At 36.5% G+C, this 21,143-nt stretch overlaps 1 protein-coding gene across 1 annotated transcript; it reads left to right on the forward strand.

Moving 5' to 3' along the window:
• Positions 1-3,133: 3,133 nt before the first annotated feature.
• On the forward strand, positions 3,134-19,591 carry pum3 (pumilio RNA-binding family member 3). The gene is made up of 18 exons (XM_066710882.1): positions 3,134-3,218; positions 3,977-4,063; positions 4,797-4,976; positions 7,412-7,550; positions 8,916-8,991; positions 9,523-9,616; positions 10,115-10,181; positions 10,373-10,547; positions 11,330-11,433; positions 13,095-13,173; positions 13,402-13,500; positions 14,504-14,557; positions 15,036-15,116; positions 15,334-15,476; positions 15,934-16,156; positions 16,549-16,636; positions 17,121-17,211; positions 18,554-19,591. The coding sequence occupies exons 1-18, from the start codon at positions 3,173-3,175 to the stop codon at positions 18,681-18,683; spliced, it is 1,956 nt and encodes a 651-aa protein (XP_066566979.1). The 5' UTR covers positions 3,134-3,172; the 3' UTR covers positions 18,684-19,591.
• Positions 19,592-21,143: the final 1,552 nt, after the last annotated feature.

The raw sequence follows: 21,143 nt of genomic DNA on the forward strand, positions 1-21,143 counted from the left end.
CTATATGTTGATTGTTGATTAAAAAACAAACAAAAAAACAGATGGCTAAATGTTGCTTTCCTGCAAATATCTATAGCAAAGGTTAAAGATCGCAAATGTGCCCCACCCCCCACTCCTATTTAGAATGTATTATTGATTTGAAATACTATTCCCTTTTGCTTTCTGTTGACTCAAGGAGACAATGTCGCTATACAGCAGAGTTTGGGATTGTTAAATGTTATTTTTTTATATGCCATCAAATTATTGTTGTTGTCTTTGGGTGTATTAATTACTGCTTTGTGTAACTAATGGATCCAGTAAAATTATATTTATCTCATGGAGACTGTTTAACTTGTTGTATTTACTCCAATGTGGTTTTATTAGTTAATTCATGTACCTTTAAACCAACTTTGCTCTTTTTATTTGTTGACATTTAGTATTGAAGCCTGGGAAAAACTGTTTTTTAAAAATAAAAATACTTATTTTTAAAATGTCATGTTTTTATTTGACTCTGTCAGTGTGTGTGAAAAACATCCAGAATTTGAATCTGAAACAGGCACAGGCTTATAGTGAAGGACACATGAATAAATAAATAAATAACAGTTCTACCTTGCTACATGGAGTGTATGTCTCATTACGTTGGATAAGAATTCTCCAAATATCCTTACAATACCAATGTATCAAATCGGGCTGCTCATTTGGTGCAGTTTCGTAGGAGACCGGAAAGTAGTCATGATATCCTCGGAAATGGTGTCCTGAGGTTTACTGACACACCCCGAAAGTAGTGTTGTGTATGAAGTGAAAATATTCCCTTTCCCATAAATTTTATCAAGCTCCAGACTGGGAAAAGAAAGTTTGTGCAAACCGCAAATGGTTTTTGGATGAAGAGCCATTCCCTTCGTCAGCAGTGATCATGATGTACAGTGAGGGAAAAAAGTATTTGATCCCCTGCTGATTTTGTACGTTTGCCCACTGACAAAGAAATGATCAGTCTATAATTTTAATGGTAGGTGTATTTTAACAGTGAGACACAGAATAACAACAAAAATATCCAGAAAAATGCATTTCAAAAAAGTTATAAATTGATTTGCATGTTAATGAGGGAAATAAGTATTTGACCCCTTCGACTTAGTACTTGGTGGCAAAACCCTTGCTGGCAATCACAGAGGTCAGACGTTTCTTGTAGTTGGCCACCAGGTTTGCACACATCTCAGGAGGGATTTTGTCCCACTCCTCTTTGCAGATCCTCTCCAAGTCATTAAGGTTTCGAAGCTGACATTTGGCAACTCGAACCTTCAGCTCCCTCCACAGATTTTCTATGGGATTAAGGTCTGGAGACTGGCTAGGCCACTCCAGGACCTTAATTTGCTTCTTCTTGAGCCACTCCTTTGTTGCCTTGGCTGTGTGTTTTGGGTCATTGTCATGCTGGAATACCCATCCACGACCCATTTTCAATGCCCTGGCTGAGGGAAGGAGGTTCTCACCCAAGATTTGACAGTACATGGCCCCGTCCATCGTCCCTTTGATGTGGTGCAGTTGTCCTGTCCCCTTAGCAGAAAAACACCCCCAAAGCATAATGTTTCCACCTCCATGTTTGACGGTGGGGATGGTGTTCTTGGGGTCATTCCTCCTCCTCCAAACATGGCAAGTTGAGATGATGCCAAAGAGCTCGATTTTGGTCTCATCTGACCACAACACTTTCACCCAGTTCTCCTCTGAATCATTCAGATGTTGGCAAACGTCAGACGGGCCTGTACATGTGCTCTCTTGAGCAGGGGGACCTTGTGGGCGCTGCAGGATTTCAGTCCTTCACAGCGTAGTGTGTTACCAATTGTTTTCTTGGTGACTATGGTCCCAGCTGCCTTGAGATCATTAACAAGATCCTCCCGTGTAGTTCTGGGTTGATTCCTCACCGTTCTCATGATCATTGAAACTCCACGAGGTGAGATCTTGCATGGAGCCCCAGACCGAGAGAGACTGACAGTTATTTTGTGTTTCTTCCATTTGCGAATAATCGCACCAACTGTTGTCACCTTCTCACCAAGCTGCTTGGCGATGGTCTTGTAGCCCATTCCAGCCTTGTGTACGTCTACAATCTTGTCCCTGACATCCTTGGACAGCTCTTTGGTCTTGGCCATGGTGGAGAGTTTGGAATCTGATTGATTGATTGCTTCTGTGGACAGGTGTCTTTTATACAGGTAACGAGCTGAGATTAGGAGCTCTCCCTTTAAGAGAGTGCTCCTAATCTCAGCTTGTTACCTGTATAAAAGACACCTGGGAGCCAGAAATCTTGCTGATAGGGGATCAAATACTTATTTCACTCATTAACATGCAAATCAATTTATAAGTTTTTTGAAATGCGTGTTTCTGGATTTTTTTGCTGTTATTCTGTCTCTCACTGTTAAAATACACCTACCATTAAAAATATAGACTGATCATTTCTTTGTCAGTGGGCAAACGTACAAAATCAGCAGGGGATCAAATACTTTTTTCCCTCACTGTATGTGCCAGGGGGACAGTTTAGTAAACCTAAAGTCGGTGATATTAGGATTTTGATATTGCTCCATAATCCCTGGCACACTCTGAGAAATTTAAAGGGATGGGTTTTAAGTCTTCCCTTCCATTTCATTAAATTAATGTGTACAATGTTACACTTTTGCCAAGGTGAACTGATGTAATAATAATTAATAATTTCCTCTTCCAGTTTTTGGATCTGTACTCTTGGGAGACTGTTTTCCCATATAAAGTTGAATGGTGAGTTGTCATGACTGTAAATGAGATTAAAGACAGACAGTCCGAGGAGATCTGAGAACAAATGCTGCCTGAAGGCGTAAAGCTAAGCCTTACTCAGTCAGCAATCAACTCAGTATTGATTTACATCTCTGTATCAAAGGAGTATCACGATATCTTCAATAATATTTTAATGAGAGTTGCAGCTTGCATAGTTTATTCTGATTCTTGTTTTCTTAGTGAGGTTTTAGCTGTCATTTTCACATGTATACAATTAAATTCGATATAAATGTATGACCTCAAACCCTCAGTGTAATACAGCAAATTACCAGTGTGTGGCATTACAAAGCCTGACATGCTAGTGAAATACTTTATTTGGCCACTGGAGATAAACCAATGTCGCACAGTTATTTTCTTGTGGTAAACTAGTTTTTTGCGACAGTAAGACAACTTCTCATTGGCTATGACGATCTACCGTAAATTGTCGCGGAACGGGAACACATGGGAAGGTATGTAAACGTGTTTTCTGTATTTTCAGTTCTAACAGCTTAAATGTAAAACAAAATAACTAGCAGTTTTACATTTGACTCTGCTGTATATATTTATATTAATTTAGATTAGTTAGAACTCTCCGTGAAAAAAATAGTATAACATTTCAATTATAATCAAAATTACGTAAAAAAAAACATGAACACAAGATGTGATTCAAAGCAAACTCTTTTTTGTGAGTTTAGCGTTTTCTCATAGTTACATTTATGTTCCCCTCAGCATTATTTTAAAGCCCTTAAACCAATTAGTTGTTCACAAACATTTATTACGAGCTTAAGGCATTTACTCTAACACAACGATGGGTTTGCTGACTTCACATTTAAAGGGAGATATACATGTCACTTTCAGATTGTGTATTGCTGCGTCCGAGGTGGGTTGTTAAATTGCCAGTAGGACAGAAAAAGGCAATTTATTATTTCTCATTTGTCTTTTCTTTGTGGTTTGATTTTTAAAATAACTGATGCGTGATTCAATGCAATTAACGAGTTGCCTGATGAAACCTAATTTCACATTACTTCTAAGGCTGAAACCACCAGTAGACACTGTCTGAAGCAGATACACGTTTCCAATGCACCTTGTCCTGTATAAACTAATGTTAACAGAAACCGACGGGAGTTTTGTATTGTACCAGTACATTTTGTAACAACTGTCAGTCGCCCTGTGTAAGGACATTTGTTAGAAAGTATTCCTAAAATTGTTACATTTCCCCCCCACCCAGTCGAGATGGAGGGAAAAAACAAGAGAAACTTTTCTGCCAAAGTTGGACCGAAGACAGCACAGAAAGGAAAGAGGAAACCGTTTAAAGGTATAGGGCCCAGGTTTTATAAAGATATCAATCTTCTTCACCATACATTTTTTTCATTCTTACCCCTAATTTGAAATACAGAAGAAAATAACTTACCGTTCTGCTTTTATTATGCTAACGTTTTATTTAACCTTTTTTTAAAAAAAATATAGGGCTTTAAATGTCAGTATGCATTTTAATTTGGCAATTCGGAATATACTGTAACACAGAAAATATTTTTTTTTGTTTATGCCAAGGTCCCTTTAAACCAGGGGTTCCCAATATCTGGTGATGGAGGGCCAATTTCTGGAGGTTGCATGGGATGGGGGGGCCGCAGTACAAAATGAACCACTGATGAAAACGAAATATGTCCCAAGCATCCATTTCTGTTAGGGAACATTTATGACCTTGATTGTTGTTTTAATATTTTCCCTCAAATTAAATGTGCAATTTGTAACAGAACGTTTTCAGAAATTGTAAAAATATAGTAAAGGTTCAGAAAAGGGGTGTTGAAGGTTGGGCTTGGGGGGCAGCACCAGACATCCTCAAGGGCTGCACTTTGTGAACCCCTGCTTTAAACTGTGTTCAATCATTCTGAAAATAAGTTAAATAAAATGCAAAAATATTTTGGACCTCCACCTCCAGTCTTATGAGTATTTCAAATGAAAGCCAATGTGTTTTCCTCCAGAGAATGATTTTCAAGTCTGTTTGCCCATTTAATTACTTTTGGGCTTATCTGGTTATTTTTATGCAGGTTCAGAATCAACAGGTAAGCCAGCAGGGAAATGGAAGCCGAAGACAAATGCATCAGAGAACGGAAGAAAATTTGAGAGGACGGGAGGAAAGGGAGGTGCGCAGAAGTTTCCGAGGAAGAAACCGACAGATGGGAAGTTTGCGATGAAACGTAAACTACCACATGGAAAACAAGGAGAAGGTGAGTGGAAAAGATTCTTCATGTACTGATTGAGTTATATATAGAAGACGAAATAATTCAGACCCTTCCTATGGTATCCTATTTTGTGAAGTTACAAAATGATTTTTACTTAATCCTTTATTCAAAAAGTAAATGTTAGCAAAAACTTGAGAGAAAAAAATGAAAGATGTTGATTGTATTCACATCCCTCAAGCTAATAATTGGTGGAAGGCACCTTTAGGAGGAATTTCAGACTTCATGGGTCTCTACCAACTTGGCACACCAGATTTGTGCAATTTTTGCACATTCTTCTTGGCAGATCTGCTAAAGCTCTTTCAAGTTCCTTGGGGATCACTTATGGACTGTAGTTTAGGGCCACTCACTTTCTTATTAAGTCACTCCGGTGTGGTTTTGGCCTTGTGCTTTGGATCATTGTCCTGCTGAATGGTGAATTGACACCATAGTTATAAGACTTTAGCAGAATGAAGAAGGTTTTTCTCTAGTATTTGCCTGTACTTTGCTCCATCAATTTTTCCTTCAGTCCTAACCTGCTTTCCAGTCCCTGCTGAGAAGTGTCCGCACAGCATAATGCTGCTACTACCAGGTTTACTGGGAGATGTGCTGTGTTGGGTCTGTGCCAAATATAAGGCTTGGCATTTAGACCACAAAATTCAACTTTTTTGCAGGATCACTCGGTGCTTTGTTGCAAACTCCATGCAGGCTTTGAGGTGGCATATTTTTAGTAATTGTGACAGTTTTGTGAAGTGTTCTGGATATAATTGACATATACACATTTTCTCCCATCTCAGCCACTGAGCTCTAGCTCTTTCAGAGTTGTCTTTGAACTCACAGTGGCATCTCTCACCAGTTTCCTCCTTGTTTGGGTGTTGATTTTGGAGGGAAGGATTGATTTAGGCAGTCTATGGGTGGTACAGTACATTTCGTGATTATTGACATTGCTCACAGAGATACTCACAGAGACAGGTGTTTTATTCAGAAATCATGAAAACTTATTGCACACAGACAGGCCATTCAACTGTTTGTACGCCTGAATTAATTTAGGTGTGCAGCACAAAAGGGTTTGAATCATGACTTTTCCATGTTTATTTCGTATTAATTCTCTATTTACTATTCTTTTTGTTTTTGCTTTGAATGTGTGGAGTAGTGTATGTTTGTGTATGTAACGTATTTTCTGCTTTAAAGTGTCGCGACTGCAAGTAAAACATATTCTTAGCCTTTATAATATTGAGTGTCTAAAATAATAAATAAAATACAAAATATAAAAATAAATATATGGATGAATAAACAGGAAATCAAAATATATAGGCTAGGCTATATTTATTTATTATTAGTATTTGTATGTTTATTTTGTTGTTATTGTGCTCATTACAGCGAAAAAAAATAAAAAATCTGCATTGGCTGGCAATCGAACCTGCCTCCACTGCACAGGGGACAGTTATACTGACCACTATACCACCAACGCTCACTATAGAACTAGAAGAAGAAAAAAAAGTTATATATTGTAATTTGTGGAGCTGCGCGGCTCCACCAATTGGATCGTGGGATTCTGCAGAGTCTGCGCCACACGGTCACAGTTTGATTTGTTTGTATGGAGGATAATCCATGCCAGAATGAAAAATAAATACAGATTTTACAGAAAATAATAAATGATTGATAAATGTTGAAATAAATAATTATATTTATTGTTTTCTCTGCGTATTTATTTTAAATTTTGCCATGGATTATCCTCCATATAGGTCAACCTTTGGAATTAAATTACATTTTTCTCACTTTACTGTGTAAAATTCAAATTCAGAAAATGAATCAATAGTCTTGGAAATAAATAGGTGAAATGATAAGTAATATCCAAATGCCTATTACCATTTATAAAGAACTGCAGAACTGTGTGAAATCCTAAACACAGAGAACACAACCCAAAGAGATGGAACACAGGAGCTTTTTTAAATCCAAGTTGCGAATGGAGTATGTAGACAAGAAAGATTTAATTAACCTTTCTAGGATTTGGCTATGACCCCCCAGTAGGAATCTGGATTAGCATGCCATTTCATTTGACAGCTCAATTCTTAGGGCATAGTGCAAGCCTTTAATTTAACCTGTGCATTCTTGTCAGACAATTTTCACACCAAAAGATTTAGCTTACCACTACTTCTAGTAACACACAAGTCCTCTCCTCAAAATGTTCTTAATTCTGAGATCTCGAAAGATCACATTCTACAATTGCTGTCATGAAAGAAAGGTTTCCCAGAATCTCACTAGTTTGAGATTGTGTGTTATCTTCATATCTCTGAGGAGAAAACGGTTCAGCACTTTTTAAAGCAGCTTTTTTTTTTCAGTGCTATACCACTTAATTTTGCCTAATCTTTATGATAAATCATCCCATCTCTGTGTTGTAGTTTCACCTCCATAAATGTAATCTCTTTGTTGTCCTTGTACAGACCCGGCAGCAAAGAAGCCCAAGTGGGATGAGTTTAAACAGCAGAAGAAGGAATTGAAGCTAAATCGTCAGCAGACTGAAAAAAAGGACAGCTATTATATCGTTAGCAGAGCCAAGCAAGTGTGGGAAACTGTTAGGAGGTAAATCAACTTTTAATTCAAACCTATAAACTTAAACCACAATTGTCTTCTGAAAGGGGGGTGTGACAGATTCCTCATAGTGCAATAAAGAAGGAATTGCGTCACAGATCTGTTTGTGTAAAGGTAAAATAAATTTGCTAACTGATTTTGTGCAATATTTATTTTGGATCCTTGGTTATTTGTCCCTGGAGCATAGTTAGTAATTCTGGGTGTACTTTCACAAACGCCAGTTTTAAATCCTCACTTACTGGTTTCAAAGTTGATGGAGCTTGGCAGATTTACATTCACATTGCTCTCTCCATCCACATAGAACTAGGTTCCCTGTTCATGACCCAGTTTTCCTTCCCCTAAATGCAGCTTCCTCTAGGGAGGAAACGGCAAGGACAGTAAGACTTAAAACCGGCCAAATAATGTGATCTGCATTAGTTGTAGCATTGAATCCGATTTCAAGAGTTTGGATAGCACCCTATGGAATAAAATTAATAGTAGCTATACAGTATTAGTAATTTATGTGGTCCTACACAGGCTTGATTGAGGAAACGTTTAAGCTTCTAACGCAATGGTCCAACAAAGGTATGGCAGGGAATAATTACATTTGTATGAGTTTATTAAATGTGTAGCTTTAATTAAAACCAAATACTTAAACTGTCTACCTGAAAGAGACCAAAGGAATACTAAATTTAAGGATATCAACTTACAAATCCCATTGTGAGTTGTAATCAATGTCCATTATATGAATGGCTTTCTAAATAGAGCTCATTGTAACAATCCACTGGCACAAAATGCATCTTGAATATGTTGCATGATTAAACAAGTGCTGCAACTAATAGTGAGTAAAATTAATTATTTTTAACATTTGTTTATTCACTTGAAATTCTACAACATTCTCATTTACCTTGAGTTGATGTAAGTGCAAGTAAGAATTTAACTTTAGCTTAATGTATTTTGAACTGCTAGTAAGTGACTGTTCACAATACAGTTTGTTGGCAAGTATCCAAACATCAACCAAGATACAGATTTAAATTTACATTTGACATACTTGAGGTTTTCAAAACATTAAGTGAAGTTAACTTGTGGGGGGACTGTACATATACTGTCTCTGTCAACTTATGCTTGAAGTTTGTGAGCATGTCCCATTTTTAAAATTTTTGAAACTGATTAACTATTTGATTAAGTGCCTTTCTCAAGTAATCCCATGCTAATATATATGTATTTGGTGCTGTAGAAAATGCAACATCCACTTCCAGTCTCCACTATTTTATCAACCAAAGAATTCTCCAATAGTTACAATTTTATTTTAAAAAGGTAATTTATTCTGATTCTTGAACAAAATATTGCAGCTCTAGATTAAACTTGTTTTTACAGGAAAGATTGTGACAAGGAAAAGCGGACAAAACTCATGAATGAACTACAAGAGCTTATCAATGGCAAAATCAAGAGTGTAAGTGTGTTAAATAACTGAATGTGTTCAGACTGCACATGAAAGTGAAATATTTCTAAATAATCATTTACAATAAATTTTACTTGTAAACAGTGCTGTAATTAGGAAAACTGTGTTAGCATTCCCCAGGTATAATGGTTTAAGGCATAGGAGACAAAGACTTTCCATGTAGTTAGTATATGATGTCATCTAAAAGAGAAGTAACATTTTAATATTTAATATTTAGGTGATATGTATTTGTGTCCCAAACTAACTAGTTGTAATTAGTTTATAGCTTAATTTCCTCACATCAGCTTTCTGAGAAATGATCTAGCAAGTCAATAGCATAATGAATAAATAAATAAATGCTTGTTTTTTTACTGCTGAATTCAATTAACTTTGTATAGGGTAAAACTGAATCATTAGAAGTGAACCATGTGTACATTTTAAATCATCATCTTATTAATAATGCCTTTTCTTGCTGTTTTTGGAGACTCGTGGTTCAGTTTACTGTGGTTTTAAGAAGCATCATTATTTTAATCCCCCCCACAGATTGCTTTTGCTCACGATTCAACCAGAGTACTTCAGTGCTTCATTCAGTTTGGCAATGACAAACAGAGGCAAGAAGTCTTTGAAGAATTAAAAGGTTGGTTTGCGTTATGGCACAAGAGGTTTAAAAGATAAAAATACCTGAATTTCAGGGGAACCTAGATTAATTGTGGTCTTCATTTTGATTAGACCAGCAGTTTCCAATGTCTGGTGATGGAGGGCCAATTTCCGGAGGTTGCATGGGATGGGGGGCCCCAGTAAAAAAAAATGAACCACTGATGAAAACAAAATATTTCCCAAATCATACCTATACGTTTCTGTTAGGCAACATTTATGAACTTTAATTGTTTTATTATTTTCCCCCAAATTACATGTGAAATATGTAACAGCATTTTTTCAGAAAGTGTAAAAATATAGTAATGGTTCAGAAAAGGGGTTGTTGAAGGTTGGCTTTGGGGGGCCGCACCAAACATCTTCAAGGGCCACACTTTGGGAACCCCTGGTTTCGACAGTTACAAATACAGTATCAGGAGTGTCTGATGTTGTTTTTAATTTTTATTTACTCTCCTAATTTTTTATCTGACTTTCATTGTAGATCACATAGTTGAACTAAGTAAATCAAAATATGCCAGAAATATTGTGAAGAAATTCTTAATGTATGGGTAAGTAAAAGTAATTTTTAATTCTCATTTTTATTGTATTTATTTATATTTATGATGAACAATACAAATATATGTACAGAATATACAGATATACTTTCATCATACCAGGATAGGTGGGTCCTATAGAGTTTGCAGGCTGTGGAATTCTTAACCAAATGGACTGTAAAATTCAGATTGCATTTCATTAACAGTAACAAGCAGCAAGTGGCAGAGGTTATGAAGGCATTCAAAGGGAAGGTGAGGCAAATGCTGCGACACTCTGAGGCATCATCCGTGGTGGAGTTCGCCTACAATGACAAAGCCATCCTCCAGCAGAGGTTGATGCTGACCGAGGAGCTCTACGGCACCACGTTCCAAGTCTGCAAGGTAGGTTTAGATACTGGAGAAGAGTCCACAAGAGGAAAATGATCTGTAACCACAGTGAAGAAGAAGGAAGAGATGGCAAACTAATATTCTCATATTAAAGGACTCCTGAAGACCTGTCCATCTGACCAACCACTAATTTCCATGTTAGCAAAAGGTCCTGTATTGTTTGTAATGTCTTAATCACATTTTGGAGTCCTATTTAGAGTCGCTGGAAATTATTAATGCTAATCAGTATCGTAACTATGTTTAAGCATCCCAAAAATACATGGAATTGTTGTTCTAAAGAGCTAACAATATTATGACCTTAAAAATATTTTCAGGTAATGAGTTTTTTTTTAGTTTGTTTTAGAGCAGCTGCTTATACATGGTTAATTACAGTATCTTCAGGTTCTGGAAAGCTAGTTTCTCTGGACAGGTCATGCCTTTGCGTGTTGCTCACTCTTAACACACTTATCCCCTAAATACATGTACTTTCAAGGGCGGGTGGTTTAACCCAACAAAACAGCTTTCCAATTGGTGATCCTGTGTAGATAACAATTGCTGTTAAGGGTATGAAGCAAAAGCATTTAGAGGATGGACAATTTTCCATGGGAATAGGGGATGCCTGGATGGAATTCTTGCTTTGTTCCATTAACTTGTATTTAACTGCGTGTGTGTCATATATATAATATACACATACATTTATATATATATGAAACGTGTTTGTAATGTAATGAGGTGTGCACTTTGACCTCTGCCACTCTAGATTTCTGTGAATATGTAAGTGTGCCTTCTCTCCTCAGTCGGTGGTCTGCCCTACACTTGAGAAGGTGCTAGAGGCCAACCCAGACAAACAGACAGGCATCATGGAGGAAATGAAGCAGATTCTCACTCCAATGGCCCAGAAGTAAGTGAAAGACCCCAGCGCCAGTCCCAGCTGACCTATTCTTCCATTTTGCAGACTCAGGATTGGCAGACGATCTCCTTGTAATTCTGTTCCAGTAGAATCAGGATTATGTGGAAACAAAAATATAATTTGTGAAGTCCTCTGAACCATAAATCCTCTTGTAGGGAAAGCAGATTGTTTCTCTTCCTGTGTGGCTTGCTTTTTAATTGGGATGCATACGTGCTTGCAGACATGTCCACAGCCTTGAGAGGTCAAGACACTGCAATGAAACAGAACTAAAGAATAATTGTCATCCACACATCAGCTACTTAAAATATAATCTTTTTAATGCTGGGAAATTATCGTAAAAAATGTTCTACTAAATATATCCACACCATATTTTTGAGCAGTACTACTATGTGCCGGTTCCTGATGAAATTATCTTATCCTTCTCACATGCATACTCATAGAAGGTAACTATGCTTCTTTAAAAAAAATGTAAATTTGTTTGCCAATAAAGCAAGCCTTCCCACAAGCTTGACTTAAGAACTGAACAAAAGATAGTCTAAACTGCATCATTCAGTATTACACATTTCGATTAATGTTGTGGTGGTTATTCTGTTCTGCAGGCTAAGTGTTTTTGTGTACTCTCTTGAACTGTGGTCAAAATCTAAATAAGCCCTGCTTTCTCATGTGCATGCGTGCGGTGTGGCTTCTAAAGTATCACAGAGTGCACATTGGTTGGAAAAATTGATATTTTCTGCTTTGGCGCCCATCAGGATAATATGATGCTTTGTTCAGTGTAGTTTTACTCTCCATCAAGTGTAATTCTGGTAACCCTGATAACAAATCACAATATGTGCCAGTCCAAAAATGTGATTCAAAAGAAGGATTTATGTATGTATAGATAAGTTGTTTATCACAGTATTCTTACGCATGTAGGAAATATCACATTTTGCACTCTGATTTTCTCTTTAGAAGCCACATTGCACATGCACTTGAGAGAGCAGTTTATTTGTATCTTTTCCTTCTTCCACACCGGTGTCAGCACAACTATAATCATGATTTCCCGTAAAAGTGGTTTGTGTGTACAGAAGCAGACATAAGAATGCATACCAGCTTAAGATCACAAGTTAAGAGGTTCAGAAGAACTTGGTACAACCAAAACTAATCACTCCCACACCTCTCACACATGAATCAAAGATGTGTAATACTCAACAGTACAATACAGTTTATTTTTTCATGTGAGAAGGCTTGCTTTAATGACAAACAGATTTAAAGATGGAAAAAAGGAACCACAACAGTTACTTTCTACGATTATGCATGTGAAATCCTTTAGGTAGAAACGATATGAACCCCTAGCTATAAGTGCAAGATGTTCCCCTTAGCTGTGTAACTGGCAGCAGCACTCCATTACAATCTTTCAAATATTGACATGGGAAAAGGCCAATACAGACACATGGTTGGATATTCCATTCAGTGCTATTCCTACTACTTGCTGAATACCAGGTTCAGTGTTGCACACAGTTTGTGAAAGACTTGAAAGTGCATGGTGGATGTACTTGAAATTCACTATAACAGGGCAGATTTTTTCTTTCCATCTCATTACACATTTCTGCATAATGATTTGCAGCATTAAAAAAAATACTGATTAAGATGTAACTTTTTTTTTTTTTTTACAGAGAGACAGTTGTCAAGCATTCATTGGTCCACAAGGTTTACCTGGACTTCTTCCTTCATGCGCCTGCAAAATTAAGAACTGTGAGTTTATCTGTCATTATTTGTTTTAGATTCTCTGAAACCAAGTGTAAATTGATTGTAATTTTATGATTATTACAAAACATTTAAGAAAACAATCTTACAATTTAAACTGAATAATAATCCAAAAACAAACAAACTGCATCTTGATCTAGGACTTCAGTTCCTAGAAAGTTATACAAGTGTATGTAAATGTTGAATTTCATGTCCTTTTTGTATTTTTCTTTAAAGGAAATGATTGAATCCGTACGTGAAGCTGTTATATACATGGCACATACGCATGATGGTGCCCGGGTAGCGATGCACTGTTTCTGGCATGGAACCCCAAAAGTAAGCTCTATATTGTTCACTACAGTTAAATAATTCATATGCTGCTTGTGAGCAGTGGTGCCGAAATGCAATTCAGTTCAGCTAATCAAGCTTGACGATTAAACTGGTACGGACAGACTTTGCAAACTGATGTTGTCGTTATGTCATCGTTCTAAATCATTCCCCATGAGATTACAGAAAGCATGGCAACAGCTTCATTCCACTTAAATAGGAAATAAAATGTTGTAGACAGGCAATTGAAATCCTATAAAGAAGAATTGGACATGACTACAGCCATCAGCCTGGAAAAACAAACTAAATAAACATCAGTTTGAAATCAGACATGGAAAGTGCAGCAGACAGGCCTAATGATGTTGTCTCTGATTTGTTATTCACACTCGTAACTTGGAGAAAGCAATAGAAATGTTTGCTGCCAAATTGACAAGCCTTCTGCCTAAATATATCATGTAAAATGCTTATTTGTCATTTGATATATGTATCTTGTTCGTGACAACAAACGTCTGACTACAACCATTTAATACATTTGCAAATAGTTGTTTATTTTTTCTTTCACATCTTGACACATTTTAAGTTTATCAGCTAAATCAAGTGCACTCAGGTGTTTTCTGTTTGTCTGTCTCACTCATACTTCAGGCACTAAATAAATGCCTACCTCTAATACAGCTTGTAGTTACTGGGATTGTGGGTAGTGGCATACATGTCTAGGTGTTTTTTCAGTAGAGGCTGCCAAGTCATGTCAGACAGCACCCAACATGCCCCAGTACAGACATTAGAAGCTGACCTCTCAAGATTGAATCTAGTGGACCTTAAACCGCTACCATTAAAACTTTTTGGGATGTGAAACGATTTGACAAAAATGACACATTCGTATTTCTTATTCAAACATCCTTGGAAACAATGGATCAGTTAGGGATCAGAAAAATGTTAACCTCAGTCCCTTTAAGTAATCCAGGGTTTTGTATAATCACATGCTATTTTAAATTGTATATCTATCTTCTTTTAGGACAGGAAAGTTATGGTAAAAACAATGAAGACCTATGTTGAAAAGATTGCTACAGTAAGTTTTTGAATCCTTTATTACAATTTATTTATTGAAGTAACAACTATTCTGTTTGTTGTAATGAATATACAGTTTCCTCATAATTTATAAATGTGTGCTTAACACACCCTGTAGAAAACAGGGGAATAATAAGGGTTTAGTGCTATTTTTTTTATGTATGTCCATGTTATTCTTTATTGCTTCTAAACACAATGCTAAATTGTGCTAATAACTTATTATATTTCATAATTGTAATACTGTTACAGCTCACTAAAAATCTATTCCTAACACTACCTGGTCATTCTGTCCTTAAGTAGTAAACTGAATCCAAAATAATCATTATTTTAAAGCACTATAAAAGCTTTTTGGGGATTTAATATGCAGGAATAACAATATATCCTGAACTCCTCTGAGAAATATGTTTAATTATTTAAAGACAAAGGCTATTACATTAAAACTAGGCTTGACAGTTTTGTTATTTTCATTGTCTTTTCAGGGAGAGTTTTCTCATTTGGTCCTTCTGGCAGCATTTGATTGCATTGATGATACCAAGCTTGTGAAACAGTTGATCATTTCAGTGAGTATTCAGATTGGGGTGAAAGAGATTGTCTGTTGAGAGATGTTCACCTAAACACTAATAAACAACACTTTGTCATGTATGTTACTAACCCTGCTTGCTGCCTTAAAGTGTTTTCTCAATTTTCATGTCTTATATTGTATGTTCCTTTATACTGCTTTGTTAATGTGGTTTGTAATGTCTAAGGCAATGATCACAACCTATTGTCTCTTTGTAGGAAATTGTCAGTTCCCTACCTAACATAATCAGCAATAAATATGGGAAAAAGGTGCTGCTGTATTTGCTGAGTCCCAGAGATCCTGCACATTTCCTGCCAGAGATTACCCAGGTCTTGGAGAAGGGAGACGTTAATGCCCACAGGTGAGAATCAGTGTACATACAAAACCACAGGCTGCAAGTTAAAAAGTCCCAGTTGTATATGGACTAGTGCAAAGACACACTGGTAGATTTACATCATGCATAACAAATGCTGGAATTGCAGACCAGGCCAGGACAATCATCATATAGACTCAGGGTCTAGCCCAGAATGAGAAGCTTAGTGTATAAATCTGAATTCACTGAAGGGCTGCTGCAAGTACAGCATTAGGAAATTCAGCTGCAAATATAAATAACAAATAAACAATCCAAACTCATTAGAGGCTACATGGAATCTCTCATTGTTCTGTTTTGTCTTATACCCCTTTATCATCCCTGCTTCCATAGTAAATAAAGTAGAGAAATTAAATTAGCTTCCTATGTCATATTAAGTGACACTCCTGAGTCTAACTAGTCTGCAGTTCTAATAATTTCCTCTGCCTGGTGTCTTGTCTGTCTGCAGTAAGAAGGATGTGGAGATTCGGCGACGGGAGCTGCTAGAGGCCATCTCCCCCCCGCTGCTGGAGCACCTGTGTGAGAACGCCAAGGCCCTGGTGATGGACAAGGCCAGCAGCGTGCTGGTCACCGACATCCTGGGAGCAGCGCTGGGCGACAGGACGCCAGCCATGGAGTCTGTGGCCGACCTTGCCACAGAGGACTTTGTCCCAGGTGGAACGGAGGGCGAGGTGAGCACAGCATAAGAAATTCACAGGTCTCTTTGAAAATATCATCTTGGTTGTGAATTTCAACCATAGGCTGTTTACACAAATACATTTTCTTTACTAATTGATTTGATGACTGCTGCCATTTTGTTTTTTATATATAAAGTGCAGTTGCTGCTTTATTTGATTAAGTTTTGAAATGTTCAGTTACATTTGATCTCGGGTGAAAATTCCCCAAAGACCTCCTCTAGGTGCGAGTTTGCAATGTAAACAACCCACAAGTGAACAAGTGAAAGCAGTTACAGTAACGAACAAGATAACTGTGTCCAACCACAATTGTAAATATGTATAACCTGAGATACAGATGGATTCAAAGCTTGATAAATACATGAACTTTTCCAATTGCTTTTCTTTAGCTGCACATGGCTGAGCACCCTGCGGGCCACCTTGTCCTGAAGTGGTTAATCGAACAAGATGCAAAGATGAAGGAGACTGGAAGAGAAGGTAATGTTGTGGTTGTTTCCATCCAGCAGTTAGTAATCCTACTGAGTTCTCTAGGGCAGATCATCCAGGATTAGAAATGCAGAAATAATGCCCAGATGCTAAGAAATAACAATAACTATACATCTACCATCAGTATGGTGATATTCAACAGTGACAACATTTTGGACAGAATTCGCTTGGTTTTGTCATCCGTACCAAAGCTAAGATTGATGCCAGTCCAATAATGCTACCATGTACAGTGGTTTACTTTTGATGGAAATGGGAAATCACCAAGATCTCTTGTGTATTTTCAGAAATCGAAACACTGTCGCATACCACTTTCTCAGCAGAAGTCTGTTCTAATCTAATCTAATCTAATCTGTATAGTTGTTGTTTTTCTTCCATGCTTAACAATATCAGTTGTATACAATTGTAACTACATTAAGATGTTCGTATGGCTCCCGTGTCCCTGTCCTGTCTAACCGCTCTGAATGTCCCCCGACAGAATCCTTCTCGAGGACCTTGTTGGTGCGGGTAGGAGTTGAGAAGCTCAAGACCTGGGCTCTTGTGAACCGTGGTGCAATGGTTCTCTGTTGGTAAGCTGATGCAGAAGCGACTGCAAGATTCACTTTTTATTTGTTCATTTAATGTACGTGGTGAGAAACAAAAGCGCAACATTGATTTCCAATATCCTTTTCAATTTCCTGGTAGTGTACGTTTCACTAGTATTTACAGAATTCAGAGTTACAAAAACGTTTTTAAATTGTATTAATTTCCTCTTTGTCCTTTGAATTTATTTCCAAATAATACTAAGTTTTTATGTTTTCTGCTTTTATGCCTGTTGAAAAGTTAAAATAGATATTTTTGACTGTACACCTCTGTTAATTTTACAATACTAATAGGTGTTGGTAGGACTGGATTAAAAGCAGCCAAACCAAATGTCTGTCTTTTCCAAAAGAAGATAACACATTATTTTGTATTGTTAAATTATTAATTGGCAAGGATTTGTTATTTGTATTGTTTCTTGCCTTTTTTAAATTTATTTTTTATCCTTGCTAATTAAAAATACAAAAGTCAATGGACGAGTTCTCGTACTTATCTGGATAGTGCTCCCACTTTTTTGAAATGCACTGTTACATGAGTGTATTTCAGGTCAGACTCTGTTGCTGCTCTAGGGAGTGACAGATTTTAATCGGGCTGCAAGCTACAGATTAATTCTCTTCTTTTCCCTGAGTCTTTGTGCTTGACCTCCTATAATCCCGAGTAAGACCTTAAGTAGCGAGAGAGATTCATAAGGTTACTATTACTGGCACAAATCTAATAACACAAACACTTTTTAAAATTATTAATGTTTATTTATTTTAATATATATATTTGTTTATACATATTGGTTTATTTTTTGGTTTTTTGGTAGTTCATGCAAATAAATATCAGAATTGTGATCAAGACTTAATGTTAAAGGGAATATTTATATACAAATGAAATGGATTTCTTTATTTTAACTTTCCAATTGTAATTATATAAATTATCTTTCTCTTAATTTGTTCATCATACATTACAAATCCTATATTGTAGACATGAATTATTGACAGCTGAAAACTGAAAAGGTTTTTTTCACAGTTTCTCAGCCCCAAAGCAGTTACGATATTTACACTTTTGAAAGACACTGTTGTGCATTGCAAGCATTAATGATTTACAGATTTCCTTTTCTTCCCCCAACTTCAATCAGAAATATAATGTTATTTTTCTAGAATGTGTTCAGTTTGATCTATGTTTCAACAGTTTATTCAGTACTTTGAATATTGCCTTTTATAGTGGTGTGCCTCTAAAAGGTGTCTTTTAAAGAAAGTAAACCGAGATACCATTTGCCCAACTGTGTGACGGAGAAAGAAGTTCTGAATTTTGGGCGATGTCTTATGTGCTTTCTTTTTCTTCCAGTCTTCTTCAGAGTGCTGATGAAGGAGTTGCAGAGGAGATCAAGAAAGCATTGAAGTCCATAGCACCAAAACTAAAGAAAATTGAGAACTCAAAGGGTGTTGAAGCCCTGCTTGAAAAGCTAAAGAAATAAAATGTATTTAAGTTCCTGTTGGTGGGCACAAATGGGAACTAGACACAACTTTTAATGCCATCTTTTCAAAGTTGCTGGACAGATTTGAAGTATTTTATACCCTTATCAAACGATGCATATTTAATTCCTGTATACATGATACATGAGTTTACATGATGCATGAGTTTCCGAAGTCCAAAATATTTCCTATATAAATTTAGCTAATATTTTTGTGACTTTGGAAGTATGCTTGTGGTGTATATTACACATCTTTGCTGGAGCTAAATATCTAAAGAGTCCTGAAAGGTGTCAACATTATCTTCTGTATGGGCATAATTGTAGTCTGAGCTGGTGTTTGTAGCTAAATAGCCTGTACTTAGAAAACATAACGATGAGTACATCATTTCATAAGTACCTAAGGATTTGGAGAAAAAGAATGCTAAAAAATTGATCACGTTTTTGCTGAAACAGTTTCCCATACATAAGCCATGATCAAATCAAAACTTTGATCTATCTATTATACATAAAATAAAAACAGACCAACCAACCAACTTTCTTGATCAAAGAAAGAATTCTTTCAAAAAGCTACCAACAAATACTGGAAATTGAATGTGGCATTTGGTCCGAGTCTCATGTAGTGTATTTGTGTGTGTGTTTATATGAATACCACTGCACAAATTGGAAATAACAGATGTTGTCCAAACATTCTATCCTGCAGTTTGACCAATCTAATTATCTTTACAAATGTCATATTTATAGTTTGTCAGAAAATACATTTTTCATTTTCACTTTTTTCTTGAGAATTCTACAAAGCTGATTGTAAAGAAAAATCAAAGTTGTAAAGATTCTGTCAATTTAAAGGTATTGGTATTAATAATGACAAAAAAAGTTTGTTTTTCAATTGTTTCTATTAAAATACATTTAAAATACTTGTTTTAAAGAAAAATCTTTGCTTTTCGGGATCTTGATCATGCAGGTACAGTGAGGGGGAAAAAGTATTTGATCCCCTGCTGATTTTGTACGTTTGTCCACTGACAAAGAAATGATCAGTCTATAATTTTAATGGTAGGTGTATTTTAACAGTGAGAGACAGAATAACAACAAAAAAATGCAGAAAAACACATTTCAAAAAAGTTATACATTGATTTGCATGTTAATGAGGGAAATAAGTATTTGATCCCCTATCAATCAGCAAGATTTCTGGCTCCCAGGTGTCTTTTATACAGGTAACGAGCTGAGATTAGGAGCACTCTCTTAAAGGGATTGCCAAACGTCAGCCTCGAAACCTTAATGACTTTGGAGAGCATCTGCAAAGAGGAGTGGGACAAAATCCCTCCTGAGATGTGTGCAAACCTGGTGGCCAACTACAAGAAACGTCTGACCTCTGTGATTGCCAACAAGGGTTTTGTCACCAAGTACTAAGTCGAAGGGGTCAAATACTTATTTCACTCATTAACATACAAATCAATATATAACTTTTTTGAAATGCGTTTTTCTGGATTTTTTTGTTGTTATTCTGTCTCTCACTGTTAAAATACACCTACCATTAAAATTATAGACTGATCATTTCTTTGTCAGTGGGCAAACGTACAAAATCAGCAGGGGATCAAATACTTTTTTCCCTCACTGTACATTTTTGTTATTTACTTTCCGATAGATTTGTAGACCACCTACTTGACTCCACTGAGAGAGGTTAAGCTGTCTGGTTATTACTGTAAATACAGCAATGCCTGAAAGGTTACAATTAGAGGCCATTTTTCCCATCTTGTTTGTTTTAGATGAGCTAATTAATGCTTTCTTTAGCACAGCTACAGTTATAGGAATAGAGCCCAGCTTATATTTATCAATATAATGTAATATTAATACTTGAATCAAACCACCTAATCTCCGAAGTCTTTATTGTATTGTGGTGACCAACATTAATTGAGTACTCTATTCATAACACATTTAGAGTACTGCTTTCTTTAACTTTTCACTTTATATCTACACTTTGATTTAAAAAAAAAATGTGTGTGTGTATATATATATATATATATATATATATATATATACACTCACCTAAAGGATTATTAGGAACACCTGTTCAATTTCTCATTAATGCAATTATCTAACCAACCAATCACATGGCAGTTGCTTCAATGCATTTAGGGGTGTGGTCCTGGTCAAGACAATCTCCTGAACTCCAAACTGAATGTCTGAATGGGAAAGAAAGGTGATTTAAGCAATTTTGAGCGTGGCATGGTTGTTGCTGCCAGATGGGCCGGTCTGAGTATTTCACAATCTGCTCAGTTACTGGGATTTTCACGCTGAACCATTTCTAGGGTTTACAAAGAATGGTGTGAAAAGGGAAAAACATCCAGTATGCGGCAGTCCTGTGGGCGAAAATGCCTTGTTGATGCTAGAGGTCAGAGGAGAATGGGCCGACTGATTCAAGCTGATAGAAGAGCAACTTTGACTGAAATAACCACTCGTTACAACCGA

This window comes from Amia ocellicauda, chromosome 8 (assembly GCF_036373705.1).
Source record: "Amia ocellicauda isolate fAmiCal2 chromosome 8, fAmiCal2.hap1, whole genome shotgun sequence".
Taxonomy (NCBI): Eukaryota; Metazoa; Chordata; class Actinopteri; order Amiiformes; family Amiidae; genus Amia; species Amia ocellicauda.

Excerpts from the sequence above, each read along its gene's own strand:
- pum3 (XM_066710882.1), top strand. The coding sequence starts at position 3,173 with ATGACGATCTACCGTAAATTGTCGCGGAACGGGAACACATGGGAAG. Across the intron at positions 3,219-3,976 it reads GAACGGGAACACATGGGAAG|TCGAGATGGAGGGAAAAAAC; the intron begins GTATGTAAACGT and ends CCCCCCACCCAG. Across the intron at positions 16,157-16,548 it reads CAGGTGGAACGGAGGGCGAG|CTGCACATGGCTGAGCACCC; the intron begins GTGAGCACAGCA and ends GCTTTTCTTTAG.